Source organism: Pteropus medius, unplaced genomic scaffold, assembly GCF_902729225.1.
Source record: "Pteropus medius unplaced genomic scaffold, Ma_sr-lr_union100, whole genome shotgun sequence".
NCBI lineage: Eukaryota > Metazoa > Chordata > Mammalia > Chiroptera > Pteropodidae > Pteropus > Pteropus medius.
Window position 1 is genome coordinate 28,040,533 of NW_024350319.1, and position 19,110 is coordinate 28,059,642.

General features: G+C 34.0%; 1 protein-coding gene across 2 annotated transcripts in view; it reads right to left on the minus strand.

Annotated features, from left to right (window-relative positions):
* The window catches only part of LIN7A (lin-7 cell polarity scaffold A), a 115,838-nt gene that overhangs the window by 37,086 nt on the left and 59,642 nt on the right, over nucleotides 1-19,110 (minus strand). Inside the window, exons 3-4 of one of the 2 annotated variants that reach the window (XR_005647788.1) lie at nucleotides 1,188-1,259; nucleotides 1,036-1,112 (exon numbers count right to left, since the gene is read on the minus strand). Coding sequence is in view for 1 of the 2 variants with exons in the window: in XM_039838924.1 (XP_039694858.1) it covers nucleotides 1,188-1,259 (72 nt within the window). In the remaining variant the exon portion in view is untranslated. The remainder of the gene's footprint in view (nucleotides 1-1,035; nucleotides 1,113-1,187; nucleotides 1,260-19,110) is intronic. The other variant, XM_039838924.1, reaches the window with a different exon arrangement.

Sequence of the window (19,110 nt, forward strand, 5' to 3'; positions counted from 1 at the left end):
TGTTTAGTGAAAGATAGTGAATGATATGAAAATAATGGCTTGTTTTTAGCTACATGCATTTGCTCATGCAAACCTTGTTGTCATGCATAGATTTTAATGGCTGACATGGATGCAATGCAGACAGCCCAGAACAACCAGAAAATATTGTGCTATTGCAACATTATGCTGCTATCCTGCTGTTCTACATGAATAAGAAATGAGAATGGTAAAACACTATATAATTCACTTTCCCCTTAATTAAACCATGTAGGGATCATTTTTCTGTGTGTGTTCCACTTCAGTACAAGCAAAGCATGATGTAATGATAATAATACCCTCTTTTCTTGGGTTAAAAAAAACTTATGAATCTATAGTGTTCAGTTACAGGATGAAAACTAAAAAATCGAGAGAGAAACCAAACAAGAGGTAATGTAACACAAATAATTAAATAAAAAATTCTGATTATTTTCACCAGTTCTTATTTCTTATACATTATTAAAAAGAGAAAAGCTTTTAAAAAGCAAATGTGTATGTATTATAACATTTTTGTATTTGTAAAATAAGAGCTGTATCGGTGATTTCAGTTTAAAACTATTATTTCCTAATGGTCTATTTTCCAGACAATTTCATGATCCTACTGCTGTAACATTTCCATTAGTAGGGTCTCTGTAATCTCTGGATTTGAGTTTTTAAAGAGCAAATGTGGTCATTACTACAAAAGGTGACACGCCTTCCCTATAAGTCAACATCACATTCTTTCAGCAAGCGACCCACTGCTCTGCTGAATACATGGAAGAATCCTACATTTGTGGGTGTTAGATAAGTTCTCTTAATGCCAAATCTTTTTAGACTTATGCAAATAAATCTTCATGTACTTAACGAGGAATAGGTTCTTCTGGATTAGAGAAATGTGTCAAAAAACCAAGTGGTATTTCATATAATGAATCAGTAGATTTGCTTGTGCCAAATGAACATTTAGTGAATTCAATAAAATCATTCTCCTTTCTTAAGCTACAGAAGCAGCAGAAACGTTCAATTTTCCATTAGGATTTTTACCTGGGAAGTAGTACTGGTTCTAGACTCTGGGCTGCCACTGATGTCTAAATTCTCTTACAGTGTACACACGAGAATACCTGAAACACACACGCGCACAATCAATTACTAGATCACTGGGGTTAAGCGTATTTTTAAAGTTACTCAAGTCTTACCTTTGCCGTGGCCCTGGCACGGAATTCAGGACAGCCATTAACAGTTATCGTTTCATGCATATATTGATACACCTAAAATGTTCACATAAAAAAAAGAATGTGTAAGGACGTTAAGAACACTAATTCTTTCACAGCAAATAGGATGATAAATTTTCATTATAATACAAAAGTTCCCTATCACTAAGTGAATTAGGTCTGAATCAATTATCCGGATGATTTGAGTCAAAAATCCCTCCTATTTTGGGGGGAGAGGGGTGGGGCCAAGAAGGAAATCATTTTTATTCAGTTTTTAATTTGGCTATTCCTGTTTATCAAATATAAAAACTCTCATATTTATTTTTCTTATTTTATGTTTTATTAAAAGTATTTTGTCGGTAAAAGTTTCTACCATTATATATAAGTCTAGCTGTCAAATATGTGATAAAATTGATGTATATTGTTAGTTCCTGAATCTAGGTAACACTGTAAAAATATTTTCTAAATTAATATTACAGAAAGCTGAGATAACGATATCTCTTCCTTGCATGTTGGAAGGTATGTTACTATTCATGATGCGCATTTGTAATTCATATGTATATAGACAAAATAGTATTCAGGAGCAAAGATAGTAAATAAAGTAAGAGATTCTTAAAACTAGTAACACAGAAGAACATATTGACTATGGGTTCATATTAACATTTAGATGAAACGGTAAGGATGGGAGTAAAACCTGTCCCAGAATGATGTTATAGAAAGCATGCAGGTTTTGCTGACTAATGGACCGAAATTTGAGCCTTGCAATAATGCAATTGGGGTTATTATGATTATTAAATATTTCTCAATTTATCTGACCCTGGGGCTCTTTTGGGAAGAATCTCCTAGGACTGGAAGTTCATGAACACTTTTTAAAAAGAATTGATTGAAGACTGTGGTTCTCAACTGGCGGCGAAACCCCACCCCAACCCAGGAGACATTTGGCAATGTCTGGAAACATTCTGGGTTGTCACAAACAGGAAGAAGAATAGTGCTATCAGCATCTGGTACGCAGAGGCCCAGATACCGCTAAACATCCTGCAATGTTCAGAGTAACCCCCAGAGCAAAGAATTATCTGCCAAAATGTCAACAGTGTTGAGATTAAGAACCCTTAAACTAAGGAATCAAGCTATATCTTTTCTTCTTGTACGCAATAATTAGTAAGCCATAAAAAAAACCACCACTTTATTTCACTGAGTAAAAGGTCTTAGAAGTATTCAATAAATAATTTTTGGAGTAAATGATCATGATTCTGGAGTACATTTAAGAGGACTTAATCAAGGCCACGTGTAATGCTAAGCATTTTAAATCTATGAGTTCATTCAATTCTCACAAATTACGATTCAGGCACTCTAGACACAGAAAAACAGCCACAGAGATGGTGACAAGCCAACAATTGCACAGCTAGTTAGTGGCAGATTTAGTATAAAGAATCATATCCAAATGCCTCCAAAATCTTTCCTCTTTCAACCACATCAGGCTTTCTGTATTAAGATAGCATCCAATCGCTACTATTCTGGTAGTATGTATGGAAACAAAACCTTGTAGATGTCACGAATTTTATTTATATTTTTAATAAAAGTACCTAAGTGTTATATGGCACCTACCATTATACAAGTTGTGACTGTAAATGTACAATACAATAATTCTGAAAACAACAAATTCATCAATCCCAATGAAAGTAAAAATGATTTTAATACTCTTTTATGGTTATAATATACTAACATTAAGTGAAATAAATCCAATATTACTGCCAGTCTTTTTTTTTTTCAATAAAATAATAGATTCTGATTAGCTGATTATCAAAAGTAGACTGAAGAGGACATGATTCGCTTATAGAGTCAAGTCAAAGCTTGGCAATATTAATTCTATTTCTATTAGCTGTGTCATCTTATGAAAAAGTTTCTTAGTCTCTTCTTTTCTAAGAGACACAGTGTATCTCTGCCTATTTACCTTTCAAGGATATTTGTAAAAGTATTTGTAAAACTTTGAAGAAAGTTGTTATGGAAAGCTGAAGTATCTTACCAGATACGCAGAGAAAGTTTTTAAAGGGAAAACTGAAAATGGCTGTACGAGCTTCAACAAAGGACTGTGAGACTTATAGCCTCAAGAATCCTTTGGGTTCCCAAATTCCTGACAAACTTCAGCCACAGCATTACTGAATACATTCTACTGGCTAAGATGGGTTTATACCTAGTGAAAGTCAAATAACGAATAGAAACTCTTGTACAGAATTTTACCTTCCATTTTAATGTCAGTAATTACCTAATCTTGAATAATTCTCACAGATTCAATAGCATTTCGCATATTTAAGATTTATTTCAAGCTATTGAAAATATAAACCAATTCAGTAAAGACAATTGTAGTGAGTTGGTTCAGAAGGTTCATTCATTTATTCCACAAACATTTTAGTCAGAGTGTTATGCATCTGGGCCAAAATGTGAAAGAAAAAAAATTAATGGCTGCTTCTAAAACCTTGAATTAACATAATGTTCACTACAGAAGTGCTGTTATAATTTTTTTTAATGAATTATTTAAATTTTACTTTTCTTTATATTAAAAAGCAAATAGACTACATTTTTCTGGATGGAAATTTTATCATTGAGACAATAACAAATACAAATGAAGTAAAAGCTTCACTTTAACTTCAATTTATTTACCAAGTTTACAACAGAATTCCCATTTAGATAGAGTTTCAGACAAACAGCTAAAATTCTCTTACAAGAGGATTTTTGCCTTTGAGCTTTCATTTACACACATATATACAGGCTATGTAGGCAATATCACAATACAAACTTTACACTGAATCACTCATCTTGATAATGAAAACCCCGATTGGTATAGAAAGGTAGGAAGGGGATAATAAACCCATATCATGAGTTTCTTGTCCTGATCCCTTTTCTATGTGACTTGAAGTGAACTACTATCTATGCATTATATTTTTTTACTACGTAAGACCCTAACTTCAAGAGGCAGTCAAAGAGGATAAAGTATGTGGCCTCATAAGCTATAACCCATTATTCTTATTATAATAGCTACTATATTTCTATTATTACTTTTACATGCATGCCTAAGATGCAGTTGGAATGATGCCTTCAGATTTTAGTTGTCTGGCTAGCGAAGCGTGGAAAAACCTTGAATTCAAAAGTAGATTTTGATTGCTATGTCTTCTGTCTTTATAAATAGTTTTATTACCTTTCATATTTTGATATTATTTAAAAATTGCTGTGTGAGGCAGACACTAGGTAGCCCCGTCTTACCCATCCTGCTCCTCCCAGCATTGCCAGGCCATATGATCCAGTTTTATCCAATGAGAATGCAACTGGAAGTAGCCGAAAGGCTTCTGGGAAAGGGTTGATCTCTTGGTTCAAGCTCTGTTCTTTTCTATTCCCTACTTCTTGTCCTGAGTGTGGATATAATCAGCTGTAGTAGCAACTTTGAACTACAAGAGAAAGGCTAAGGCAATGTATAGTTACCTGCTGTGATTACATGGGGTTCCTGAATCCCAGCAAGCAGCTGCCTTTCTCAAAACTTGTAGCAAAGAAAAATAGTCCTACATGTTTAAACCATTGAAGCTGGGTTTTTTGCTACATTCAGGCAGGAAAATTCCAAATTGTTCTATTATTCAAGTAAATTATACTTTCTTTAGTCTGTTTTCTCCTACTTCCATCAAATTCCAAAATTTATACTGTAATTTGTTCATTAGGAATTAGTGCAAATTTGTTAATATGAGGGCTTAGAATGAAAGAAGATGGACTAAAATTGTAGTTCAAAAGAAGAGGGGGCAGAAACTGACCCTTTGAGAAACACCATTAAGAAAATGAAAAGACAAGCTGACTGGGAGGAAATGTTTGTAAAATACATGTCTGATAAAGTCCTCATATCCAGAATATATAAAGAACTCTCAAAAGTCAATAATAAGAAAACAACGCAATTAAAAATTGGGTAAAGCGTTTGAACAGGAATGTGATCAAAGAAGATATGTGGGTGCCAAATTTGAAAATATACTTGACATCATCAGTCACTAGTGAAATTAAAATCAAACCATTATTAGGTATATCTACACACTTATCAGAATGTCTAATTTTTAAAAAATACTGACAGTAACTAGAATGGGCAAGAATGATGAGCAATTAGAACTCTCAGAGATTACTAGTTGTAATGGAAATTGGCGCAGCCACCTGAGGAAACATGATAACAGTTTTCTGTAAAGTTGAACCTATACTTATAAGATTCACTTATCTACTTCTAGCTCTTTATCCAACATAAATATAAATGTATATTCATATAAAAATGGGATGTAAACACTTGTAGCCGCTTGATTTATAATAGCCACAAACTGGAAACAACTCAAATAGCCTTCAACTGTGAAGGAACAATCAAATGGAAGTGCATGCATACAATGGAATACTGCTAGGTAATAAAAAGGAACAAACTACTCATATATGCAACAATGTGGATGAATCCCAAATGCATGTTAGCAAGTGAAAAAAGCCAGTATTTTATGATGATTTCATTTGCATAACATTCTGACAAAGGCAAATAACAGGGATAGCAAACAAATCAGACTGCCAGAAGCTGGCAGTAGGAATGAGCTGACTACCAGCACTGGGGGAATTTGAGGGGGTGTTGGAACTGTTGTATATTTTAATATGGTGATGGTTACATAATTATAAATGATTATTAAAACTCTTAGAACTATACACTAAAAATGGGAATTATTACTCTGTGTAAATTATACTTCAATAATCCGATTTTTTAAATACCAGAATATATTTTTTAAGAAATGAAAATATTCATAAACTTAATCATTATTTTGGAAACTAAAAATAAGGGCTTTGAAACACAAAGACCTGCACATATTTAAGAAAGTGTTTAACGTAACGAAAAAAAGATGACATTAACCCCCATTCCTCAAAGTTTATAAATGTGCAAAGCAATGGATACACTTTAATGGATGGTAACAACTCTTTCAAAGGTAGGATGCTTAAGATTTTGTAGTGCCTCATTATGAATAGGTTGGCTGCTACAACGTCAATAGAATTACAATTAAGATTAAATAAACCCTTCTATATCAGTGACTGGCAAAAATAAATAAACCTTTCAGCAATGTAAAAAATAAAAATGATATTAGACCAAGTTACCTCGTGAGGAAAAAAAATGGAAAGACATATGGTCAGAATTATTAGAGCAAATGAATGAGAAACAAAGTCCAAATGGGAAAATGGCAAGGTCCAAATCCTACCACATTATAGTGATCATTAAGGCTTGTTAAATATATGGTTTTTATTAAAAAGCAAGCAAGAATGTACTTTTTGTTAATAAGAAAAAAAACAATGTATGTATTAAGACTAATATTTATATCTATATTTATAACTTTTAACGAATTTTTCAATTTTTCAGATTTGGAAACCGGTAAGAAGTGAATAAAGTTACTTAATGTGGTATCTGACTTTAAAATATTTAAATATTTTCATAACATTAAAACTAAAGATTAAGTCCCCCCCACCTCCCTCCATATCCTTTTATAATTATAGGCTGTCTGAGTGGTTGGACAACATTCACAATATTATGCCACAATGTTTTTATAATAATATAATAAAAACATGGTGGGTTTTCTGAAAGCAGATTTTATGCCAAGGGAGGTATCTAAAATTAACTTGTGGCTCTAAATTTCATTGCATTTTGTGAAGATCATGCATACAAAATTTGAATGCCCTGAAGTGAATGCATACTGCATTTGATATGACTAGAATAAAATAGAAATTGAGCTTAAGTCACTGAATACATAGTCTACTTATCTTAAGAGGTTTTGTAGAAATAATTCCAGATTAATTGAAAATTGATTCATCTATTAAGGAAGATATATTCCAAAAATATTTAATTTTGCCTTGAGTTTTTACTTTCATTTTGGAAAAACAAAAGCCATAAAAATTTTTATATGTTTAGTAAAAGGGGAAAGATTTACATGATCTGAAGAAAAACCAGAGCATAAAAAATTTTATATATTTAAAGCTATAACTATCCATGTATCTATCATACATAGTTTCTATATGCTTTTGTAACTGTGGAAACATTCTGTTTAAAATTGCAGTGTAAGAACCATATCCTATAAACCAAGGATATGAGATTTAATGTCTAGAGCCAACATTTTTTGCAAAAAAAAAAAAAATTTAAATGGCACATACTGGCTACAAGTCATGTATGCTACAGTAAGAGCATCAAAGATCAAATAAATCCTGTGAAAATCTAAGAAGGTAAAATTTCCAAGGTAATGTCTTTTTCTATATCTATCTATGGCCATCAACTTTGATGACAACATGCCACCCACTGGGCAAGAAAAATACTGATTGGCTTAAGAAGCAAAAGACAATACATCTCTATTAGGTTGAAATGACTTAGAAAAGAGGGTTCAGTCATTAAAAGCAAACATTTGATGATATTACTGGTAAAATCAATATGGCAATTCCTTTCAGAAATAGGCCATGGACTTGAACAGGAAGCATTCTTCCTTGGTTCGGTGACGATCCTACCATGTAAAGAACTCTTTATGTCCTCAAACAAAGAAGGGGAAAACAAATGAACTCTTTGTTTTCAGTAACAAAGAATACAAAATACCTTATTTTAGGCAGTTTGCTTCATTACTTCATTACTATTTTTTCAACCACACTGATACAGTATATATATAGCAAATGCCTATGACTAGACAGTGTTTCCTTTTAGCACTGAAGAAGAAACCTCAGTTAACACATGTTAATACAAGTATTATCTTCAAGAAATAAAATTGGCTTTACTATAGAGCCTGCTACTTCAATTGTATCCTGACAGGGTACATCTGACAACCATGTCATCATCATAATAGGATGGCATTACTTATAATTAAAAAAAACAAAAACCACTGAATTTGAAGATAGAAAACAAATATGACATCCTGAGACTAGAAATTTCTGGCTTTCCCTCTCACATGTTAGCCTCTGCTCACCTGCTTACTTATTGACCCAATAACCTTAAGGAAGGAAGGCCTACCTGCTCATGTAATTGGTCAACACCCATTAGGCCATGGTTTACTAGTGATACCGATAATGTCTTTAAAAGGTTAGCAGCCATGAGACACACCTTGTGGCCTTTCTGCATTCATGTCACAAGAACTCAGGTGGGGGTCACCTGCTTTGGAGCAGATGTAGCTGGTCTTCTCATTTTATATTCCACCTTCTTAGGCCAAATAGATATCTCAGATTCAGACTGGAGGAAAAGGTGAGTGGGTCACTTAGGTATCTGGGCCCAAACTTCATTCTCCAATCTATATTTTACCAGAGAGAAAGCTGTACTAGCAAAGATGTGGGTGCTTCCCATGCAAACAAAATGGCCATTTGTTTGCTATTTGATTATGATTCTTTCACCTAGCTTTCTTGGTTGGTAACTCCCTGAGAAGAAAGGGGAAATGCAGAAGAGGATCTGAGCATTCCTGGACCTCTGGCTATGATACCATCTCCATAGCCCTGAAACCTCAAGTGTACCTCTCACAGCCCACACTTCTACTTCTAAGCTCAACTACATGACTCAGACTTTCTGCTGGAATGTGATACATGCCATTTATGATGTACTTTAAAGGACATTAAGTAAACTATAGCAGTAGAAGAGCTGAATTGAAAGGGTCTGTAATTTGTAACCAATCTCAAATCTTAAAATGAATTTATGTAAAAATGGTATTACTAGACTGGAGGAAAATATAGTCTCAAATTGCAAGTGATCTCCAATGCTTAAGATTTAGATAAAGATGAGGAACATTTTTGATAAAACGATGCTTTAGAACATCTATTCATCTGCCTAGCCAAGTCATAAAGGAACTGTGACTTTTTCCGAAATGCTATTTACAGGTTAATTCTAATAAAAAGGGCACCTTAAGAAAGTTCTTTATCACTCTACCTCCAAAATGATGTGGGAAGGATGAGAAGACTCTCAAGAACAGTGTTCTGGGATCATTTAACAAAATGGATTAAACACCCCCTCTAGCATGACAGTAAATGACACATCTTTAATTCATTTTTACTTCTGTAGGAACACAGTAGGGACGCATCAGGACTATTGGTATGTTGCATAACAGTCCTCAGAATATCTATCAATTTTGAAACTTCCAGAATTCATTTATATCCCTGCTTAAGTGAATTAAAATAACTATGCAGTATACTTAATTGCCCAAAGGGAATAGAAAATACTTTGTTCAGTTTTAAAGTTTCACGACTAATTATTCTATTATATATAACTGCAGAATTGTTAGTTGTGAAGCTATAATACTGAAGAATGATGATAATTTTTAAAACTGTGCCATTAACCATTAATTTCTCTACTTATTTTAATAATTGGTTATTTCCTAGTATAAGTTAACTCATAACTTTCATAAGGTAGTACAAATTAAAAACTTTTTTTTTTTTTATAAATCATTTAATAACTGCAAAGCAAACATGAGATCATAGTTAACAGAGCATTTCCACAGGGTCCACATGGCAAGTGGCCGAGCCACCAGGGAGAAATCTTTTTCCTTATGGTTGTCTAAAATAGAATTCCCTTAAGGCAGCTGTTCCCATCCTGTCCTTGTTACACAGCCAGAGTCCCTTGTGACAGGAAATGTCTGAGCAAAATTTTAGAAAGATGTCATTTCCAATTAGTATAGCACCATTCAAAGGGACTTGATTATCTATATTTGCTTATTTGGGGTAAAATTCAAACAAAGTTTGGGGCTTAAATCTGACTTTTTTTTTTTACTGATTGAATTAAGATGATTTGGAATCTCAAGAAGGATCCTTGCGTGCCAGGATATCGGCTCAGCAGGTTGAAATTACCAGTGTATCTAAAAGTTTACAAGAGTAGTAAAACCAGCTTCTACTTAAAATATGTCTTTAGCTGAAAAACAAATTAATCATTTTGGATCTATTAAGTGTATACTGTTATTGTCATCAGAGTCATATTGGCTAATCAATGAACACCAAAGAAAACATTTAGCTCAGTTATTAAGAGCCAACCTAAATATTATATTGATTGAATTAAAATTATTATAGCTATTAATAAGGTTTCCAGAGGTTGCAGTAAAAATACATGATGTTCAATTAAATTGGAATTTCAGACAAAACAATGGTAAATTTTTAGTTTAAGTATGTCCCACACAGTATTTGAAACATCATGAATGAATTCTGGTTGAAAAGAGATTATTGTAGTTTGGCAGGCAGGAGATGTATAAGATTCAGAGCACGACAGTGGATTTGATTGAGGAGTGAACCGAACAGAACTTGGTGATGGGTAAGAAAAAATGGGAAGAGGTTCAGTTTGGTCATAAGGGCAGGGATGTAGGATAATGAGTTTGACTTTAGACGATGTGGTTTGATTTGTTTTGTGATCTCCAAGAGATGTTCAGTAGACAATTAGATACATAGGTCTGAAAATGAGAGGAAGAATATAGGCTGCAAGATCTAATTTGTGAGTTATCTACTTAAATAGTTGACAAATGAAGCCCTTTGTGTATATGTTATTCTGCAGGAGAAATTTAGAGGGAGAAAACAAGAGGGTCTTAGTAGGCTGCAACATCTACTTATGTAACTTATAAGCTGAGTTTTAGGTTTATATTTAACCTATAGAGCTAAGGTATCTTTTTTGAATTTAAATAACTCACATATATTCCCTTTTAAATGAAATATGTTCAGGAGAAAGGGAATACAAAGAAATACGTTTTTAAAAAAGTGATTTGACAGTAAAAGTAATCATATACACTATAAAAAACTTGTATAATATGGAACTGTATAAGCAAGAAATTTTTTTAAATTTAAAATTTCATACCAGGATGCAACCACTGTTAACATTTGGGGGGATTTATTCCAAGTCCGTTTTATTTGATTTTTAAAAATTAATATCAAGTCAGTCATTATACACTTTTTATAACCTGGCTTTTCATTTAAATATTGAGAATATTTTCCTCAGGTATTAAATACTCTTCTACATTATTTTAATGGTGACATCATAGTCACTCTTATGAACATGCCATAATGTATTTATGAAAGATGACTGAAAAATGAGTGTGACTGAAATTTTTCACAACTCTGCATATATTAAAGAATTGACCACAAAATAAATTTTATTAAGTAGGTGAATTTACAAATACAGAATCCATGAAAAATAACAACAGATTGTATAAGGATAATTCACTTAAGAAGCTACAGAATGAAAATATCAAAATGAGCTAGGCTTTCCTGACACTGTCCTGGCTCATCACTACGAAAACACCAGACTAAACTCTTCATGGAGTTTTCCATTTCGTCTGTGCTTATGTGTTCTGTTAAATTCAACTTATGTTCAAGGTATCAGGCTTGGCTCCATGTAATTGATCCCATAAAAGTGCATTTTATGACTAAAAACAATCACTAAGTTCTAATTTGTAATCAAAGATGACCCTTAGCTTTTCAACACGTGCAGGTTTGATTTAAAAAAAAAAGAGAGAAAAGGAAAAGGATTTTCAAACTGCTGGCTTAAGGTACACTTCTGTTAGAGTTCTATTTCAAGGTTATTCATTCAAGGGCTAAATAGATGTTCAAAAATAATGGTTTTGTTCTCCAATTTTTTGTAGATTAAAAAGATAATTTAAGTAGAACAGGTAAATAAACATAATTAAATTTACTTTGCTTATGGAGGCAGAGCTTAAAAATGATCTAAGTTTGGTCATACAAAAGGGCCGTCAGTATGTCCTCTCAAAGATAAGAGAGAACAAAATCACCTATTTGTAGGTGTACACAAACTTAACCAAGCTGCTACTAGTGACAACTTTTATCTGGCTGGAATTATCCAAATTCTAGTGGTAAATAAGTTTTGAAAATGAGAATATTTTGATGTGGCCCATCTGATGTGGCATTTTGACATAGCCCTCTTAACAAAGACATGTAAATTTAAAACATTATTGTTTTGCAACCAAGCAATGGGTACAACAGATATCTCTGGTCCTCACCCCATCCTGTACTCCATCCTGTACCACATCCTGTGGTATGGGTCAGATTTGTGGTGAGGCTCAGGAATAAAGCTGTCATGATGTTCAGGGCATGCACGATGCTTAAGAATAGGGTAAGTGCTAATATCTCTTCAAGATCCTGACTTCAGTTCTTTTGGATAAATACCCAGAAGTTTCCTCAAATGTTTTGAGAAAACTCCGTACTGTTTTCTGTAACAACTGCACCATTTTGCATTCCCACAACAGTGTTCTGATTTCTCTAAATCCTCACCAATACTTGTAAGGGTTCCGATTTTTCCATATCCTCACCAATACCTGTCTTTTATTTATGCTAAATGAAATAAATCAGTCACAGAAAGATAAATACTGCATGATCCCATTTACATGAGGTATCTAAGATACATAAACTAATAGAATCAAAGAGTAGAATGTAGTCGCTAGGGGTTGGGAGAATGGGGAAATGGTGAGTTACTAAACAACAAGAGAAAGTTTCAATTAAGCAAGATGAATAAGTTCTAGAGTTCTGCTGTACCTGTAGTTAACAATATAGTAATGTACACTTAAAATTTGTTAAGAAAATATATCTCATGTTAAATGTTCTTACTACAATATAGTAAAAGGTTTTTTAAATGAGTGTAAGGACATTTCTGGTGTATATTAACCAGAAATTCTCTTTTAAAAGCTGATAAAAGGCTTGCTTTTTGGAATACATTATGCAAACATTCTCTTAAACTCTAAAATATATCTAAAGTTGAGTTCTGCAAAATCTCAGCTGCAGTTTTGCAAAAATTTCACATATTTAATAAAACATTTGTTAAATATGTCAATTATACCAAGATTAAAAAATAAGATACGGTGACAGAAGGAAACTTGACTTTGGGTGATGAACACCCAATGCAACATATAGATGATGTATTATAGAATCATACATTTGAAACTTATATAATTTTATTAGCCAATGTCACCTCAATAAATTTAACAAAATTAAAAAATAAAATAAAAAATAAGAAAAGATTTGTTAAAGATTATTTATACAGATCTTTATTTCAATCTATGTAAATCTCAAAAGACAAAATTACATTCATAAGGTTAAGGGCATAATACTTATAGCAACTGTATTTATTTTTTTTTGTTGAAACCAAATCAGCTTACCCAGCTAGACATAATTTTCAAGATAACATGGAAAATCAACGTTAAGAGTCAATTCGCAAAGCTTGACCCCTGTACTCTAATTATAAGCAGACTGCTTTAAATATCCCCACTCCATTTGAACTTACTTAAGATTCTGTAAAAGTTGGTTTTATATCGAGACCAAAAAAACAAAAACAAAAAACAAAAAACTCCACTTTATTGCTGCAACAGAATACAGAAAAAAGAAAAAAAGATGTGGAGAAAATAATGGACTATTCACATTTGCTATCTCAGGATGAAAGCATTTGAATGTTTTTGTTTTCAAAAATGATTTTTTTAAATTTTCCAGAAAACAGGCTGTGTTTTCGTTAGGGATTATTGTTGGAAGATTCCTACAAAGAAAAACATCTGCATCATTATCACTACTGTCAGAAAAATTATCTGGCATGCAAAGCAGTAAATGCCACTTGTCTCAGGCAGCAGAGATGCTAACTCATTAAAAAGCCCAGACCTGAAAATGAACCAAACTTCATTTAACTTTTGGAAGTGATATGCCAGGTTTAATTATAGAACGTAAGAAGTAAGACACCAAAAATGCAACATTTTTTTTTTTTTTATGTGAAAATAGTTCATAAGACATTTCCTCTCTGGAAGAAAAAAAATAGGTCAGTTTTATCAATGTGGAAGATGATGTGAATCTGAATGCATTATTAACCTGTCGTTAAGCACAACAAAAATCTGTCTTTGTATTTCCATATTCTTCAAATTCAATCCTATAAACATCCAAGTTTTGAAAGGCGGGTAAAAGCTTAGAAAGTTTTAATTAGGTTGAAGTGCTTCATTATTACCTACCCTCAATCAAGTAAATGCTATCAATTCAGATTGATGTAAAAATCTTTCTCGGCCACTGATTATTCCTGTCACATTGCCCATTCGTTTTCATCAGAAATAATTGTCAGTACAGCAGCATTCAAGAAAGACACTCTGCTGATTCCATGCCTGTTTCTAAGTCTACAGTGACCTCGTTATGTTCTTACAGCACATGTAAATGCATATTTTTGAGTCCTTTATTTAAAAATAAGACTGGTAGTCATTTTTCTCATCTGTTAAGCAAATTATCTCTCTGTATTACAATATTCAAGAAATTCTACATTGATATGACCAATGAAATGCAAAGCCCATTCAGCTGTCAATTTACCAGTCTTATTTTTTTTAAACTAAGTGGCCTATCCTGCTATGAAACTAAGGATGCTTACCTATATAGTATCTATCCAGTTTTTATTATCTTACTTGAAGACAAAGTAGGAAATCAAGGTCCCTGTCCAATGACTGAGCAGTGGAGAAGGGGAATGAGATCAATGAGAGCTGAGTGTTATCAAGAACATTTTTGCAAAAACTGAAAGTTTTCTCTGGCAGCTGTCGTATTAGATCATGATGTAATGAGATCATAAACAGTCTTAGGACTTACGGTACCAAAAATATCTACCCTTGGACTGCAAGGTGACACTGAGATTCTCAGCTAGATCGTGAGTCCACTGCATAGTGTTTTATGAAAGTGTGACAAAAGAAAGAGGCTGCTGTCCTCTGGCTCTTAATAAGGGGATTAACTGAAGAGTAATTGCTCTGTGATTTCCACCCTGAAGAGGTAGATGACAATAAGGACCCCTTCCCAAAATTAGACGAAGCACAGCCTTCCAGAGAGTAAAAAATGTTTCTTCTGTAAATTGGTTGTCATAGAATTGTTTTCAGGATTCATGGCGATCAGTTAGGTTTGCTGCCTCCATCTTCCCATGTGGAGTGTAAAGTAGCTATGGATCATTTCTTAGATGGTTTCCTAAATTCAGTATTATAATAATCATGCAAGGAGTTAAGGTATCAGAGGGCCTTAATCTAGAATTCACACCAGTGGTTAAAAAAACAGTGTATGTGCGTGTGCGTGCATGCGTGTGTGTGTGTGTGTGTCTCTGTGTGTGTGTGTGTGTGTGTGTGTGTGTGTTTAGGGAGAATTTGTAACAGTTGATAGGAAAATAAATCTACCTTTCTTGATATTATGTGTAATCAAAATGAACATTTGTTTGTTATGAAGCTATATTCTTCATAGAGCAAATTTAATAAAGAGTTGGAAGGATTCTCTAACTTTTAATTATTTTATATAAATTAAATTTCAGGTCATTAAATAGATACCCAGCTTTATAAAAGGAAATAATCAGGAAGCCTATTCTACCAAGAATAGAAGGTACTTGATTGGATTTAAATATGGTTCCATTAGATTGTTAAGTAACTGACTTAGAATTCCTTTAAAAACCCATTAAAGCATTTTTCTGACTCTTTATTATACCCTTAATATTGTTTGTTTTTTTAAATCCAGTGTAAGCTACTCATGCAAATAATGGCCTTAGTTCATTTTTTTTTAAACTTTAAGTTCTGTTGTTTCGGTTAGGAAGCACTCAGATGGAAATAACAAAAGATATAATTCAAAATGGCTCAAACCAGATGGTTCCCAAATGTTGCTACATAATGGAATCAACTGGGAATCCTTAAAATATACTGATGTCTGGCTCCCACCCAACATTCTGATAAAACTGCAATGAGGGGAGAGCCAGACAGCAGAATTTTTTAAAACTCTCCAGGTGATTCACAGGTGCAGTAAAGTTTGGGAACCACTGGCTCAAGCACTGAGAGTAGCTAACAACAAGTAAGGTGAATCTAGGAAATTAGTTCGGGGACTTAAACTTATCATCAATGCCCCAGGTTTGTCATTTTTCCCCTCTGGAATGCTCAGAATGTCAGCTTTGTCTTTGGAGGCTTGTTCTCCTTGGGGTCCTCAAAGACTGTCACAGTTCCAAAAACAACATCTAGACAGGACAACATCCAGTAGAAAAGAAGAGATTATCTTTTTCCATACCTCTTTTTAATAGCTATATTTCTCAGAAACTTGTCACTGGGACTTCCACTCATGCTCCATTGGCTAAATCAGGGTCACTTCCCCTACCTGATAAACTAATCATTCACAAGGGGAATGACACTGTGGCACCTGCCTTATATTAAACTAGTCGGACTTAGCTGTATTTAGGGTCACCCTTCCCCGAGTCATGCTGGGGAAAGGGGTGAAAAAGCATGGGGTATAGGCACCTTAATAAAATCACATTTCTTCCAGTTAGGAAGAAGTGAAAAAAGCTGCTTGGTAGGAAGGCTGGAGTATCTATTTGCTTAGTCTTCCATAGTCTCCTCTATAGTCTCCTCTATAGTCTCCTCTATAGCCTGTCATCAACTTGAATAGTTTTTTTCTTATGCAAGACTTCTGTGTATTTTTTCTTACACTCTTCTCTTTATATGAACATTATACTCCACAATAGCGAGAACTCATGAAGATGCGAGGCTCAGAGGAGTATCAGCTAAGAAATAACTCCATTCTCAAAGTGTGCCTCCTTAGTGGTAAGCTCTTAGTATAGTAAATTTCAATTATTTTCAATTTAGACTTTGCTGGTATTTGTAATCCATCCCCAACAGGCCCAGAAATGTGTAAAAAACCAAAAAACAAAAACAAAAACAAAAAATTCTGCTGCAAGTGTTTTATATTGGAAATTTAACATATTAGTAGTATTTTAATTTTCATTTAAGTATACATCAGATTTACAGTTCACACAAAAATACTTATGCCTGAAGTGTTACTCCACTGATAGAAAAGGAGAGGGAAAACTGGAAGCAGCTATTTTAAGCCTCTTGTAGTGAAACAATGGATGGTTAGCAACTTGACTGCACCTTGGTAGTGTTTCTTCTCTCTGGTAATGCTGAAGTTGCCTTCCACGAGAGTGTAATAGTAATTATGGGAGGCCATCTGCCTAGCACCAAGATAATCATCCACAAAGTTCTTCCAACATGGCCATGTTTGCCTACTCAAGGATAAAGAGACATCAGCCCTGCTGGTGAAGGAGGAAAGAAATTGACAGGAGTTATGCCATTCTTCACAACTGGGTGTTATTTGTCTTTTCATATAATTTAGGTCAAAGCTGCCAGTACTAATTAATTCAGAAACCAGGAGGTAGCTAGTATCTCATCTAACTGGTCCCTGACAAGATAGTTCAGAAATACTATGTGTCAAACTGCTCAGCAGACCTACTGCTCTGCTTTAATTAACTAAGTGAGCATAAGTAGCTTATTGGATAAGATCACTGGAGGTCAGTACCCACCTCTGGGCTGGTTTCTCAGTGGGTTCGTATAATTCATAATCACAAATCAGGGAACAAAATAGGAAATCTTACAGCAGAGACAGTTCTTCAGTGTCAAAAACCAGTCTCACTGAACCTCAACTGCTCTACACTTGACATTTAAAGAAGATGGATAAGGATGTGATACGCAATCTAAACAATGACACAATTGCCGGCAAGAAGCTGCAAGGTGAAGCACAAGGTGAAGTTCAGGTAGCCTAAGTTTTGGCTTAGATAGAGAAAAGTCACTGGCATTCAGCAATTTAAACTAAGGCATCTTAAACTTTACAAAGAAAAAATGCCATGTAGTTTACAAGACAATTGAGCTAGAACCTAAAAACTCAAGAGAAGGCTTCACGGGAACTAACTTGGATATTTTAGATACGTATGTTTTCTGATCATACATAAAGAGAGCACTTCAATCTGAATTAGAGAATACCTCCGTGCGGGGAGTTCTGTGGACATCTGGACATATCTGTCCTTACCCAGTTCAAACTGCTTGGGTGAATTGTTGTAGCTGGCTGGATATGGAGTGATCTTCAGGCAAAGGGCACTGCATTCCATCAGAGCACTGTGGGATAAACTTGGCAAAAATTCGCACAGGTTTGGACTGAAAACTCTGTCCACTGGCACCCTCTAATTTTTTTTTTTAAAATTACATCTCAGGTATACTGAGAATAAACATATCCTTAATTAAAAACTGTTGGGAGTCATTAATATACAATAGTATATATACATATATATGGTTAGAAATTTAAATGACTATATAGTTACTAAAAGCATAACTCAACTAAATTATGTCTAAGGTAATATTTACTTTTATATTTTTGCAAAGTGTCTTCTTTTCAGTCTAAGAGAAAGCTACACTTGAATCAGGCACATGGGGTACTGAGAGACAGTGGACCTGAATTATATAACAGTATTGTATGTAAACCAATTATACAAAATATAAAATTATAGAATAAAATATTTCCAGTAAGCATTTCTCATGAACTTCGGAGTTTGTTGAGAGTTAATCAGATGATTGAAAGGATGGTATAATCACGCCATATGAGGAACATTAAAGGATATGAGAATGATTAAGTTAGAGAGAGGAAACTTGTAGGTTGCAAGGCTCTGGGAACTTTTGCTAACTCCTGATAGATTTGGGATCTCTCTTAGAATCTCAATGTACATATTACTACCCTTCTGTCATAAATATACAAAATGACAAAGAATATGTTATGGGAAATCCAGTCCTGTACTTCGCACACTTGGTGCCTCTGTGCATGTTAGGAAAAAAACAAACAAACTGGCCCTTCCTCAAGACACGGCCATCTGCCAGGAAATTGTAAGAACAAATATTCAAATCCAGATGACCATGAAAATAAATGGTGTCTCTAAAGTGTGCAGTGCATAATCCTGCTTGGTACCTTTGAGGAGTTCCAAAGGATTTACTAAAGTATACTCTCCCCTTCAATAAGAAGAAAGGTAAATCCTACCAGTGAAGCTGATCAGAACCGACGCTACATACAAATGCTGCAGAAGACCTTAGCCGAGAGTAGAGGACAAGCAGCTGCTGTAAAACAAACAGAAGTGGGGAGC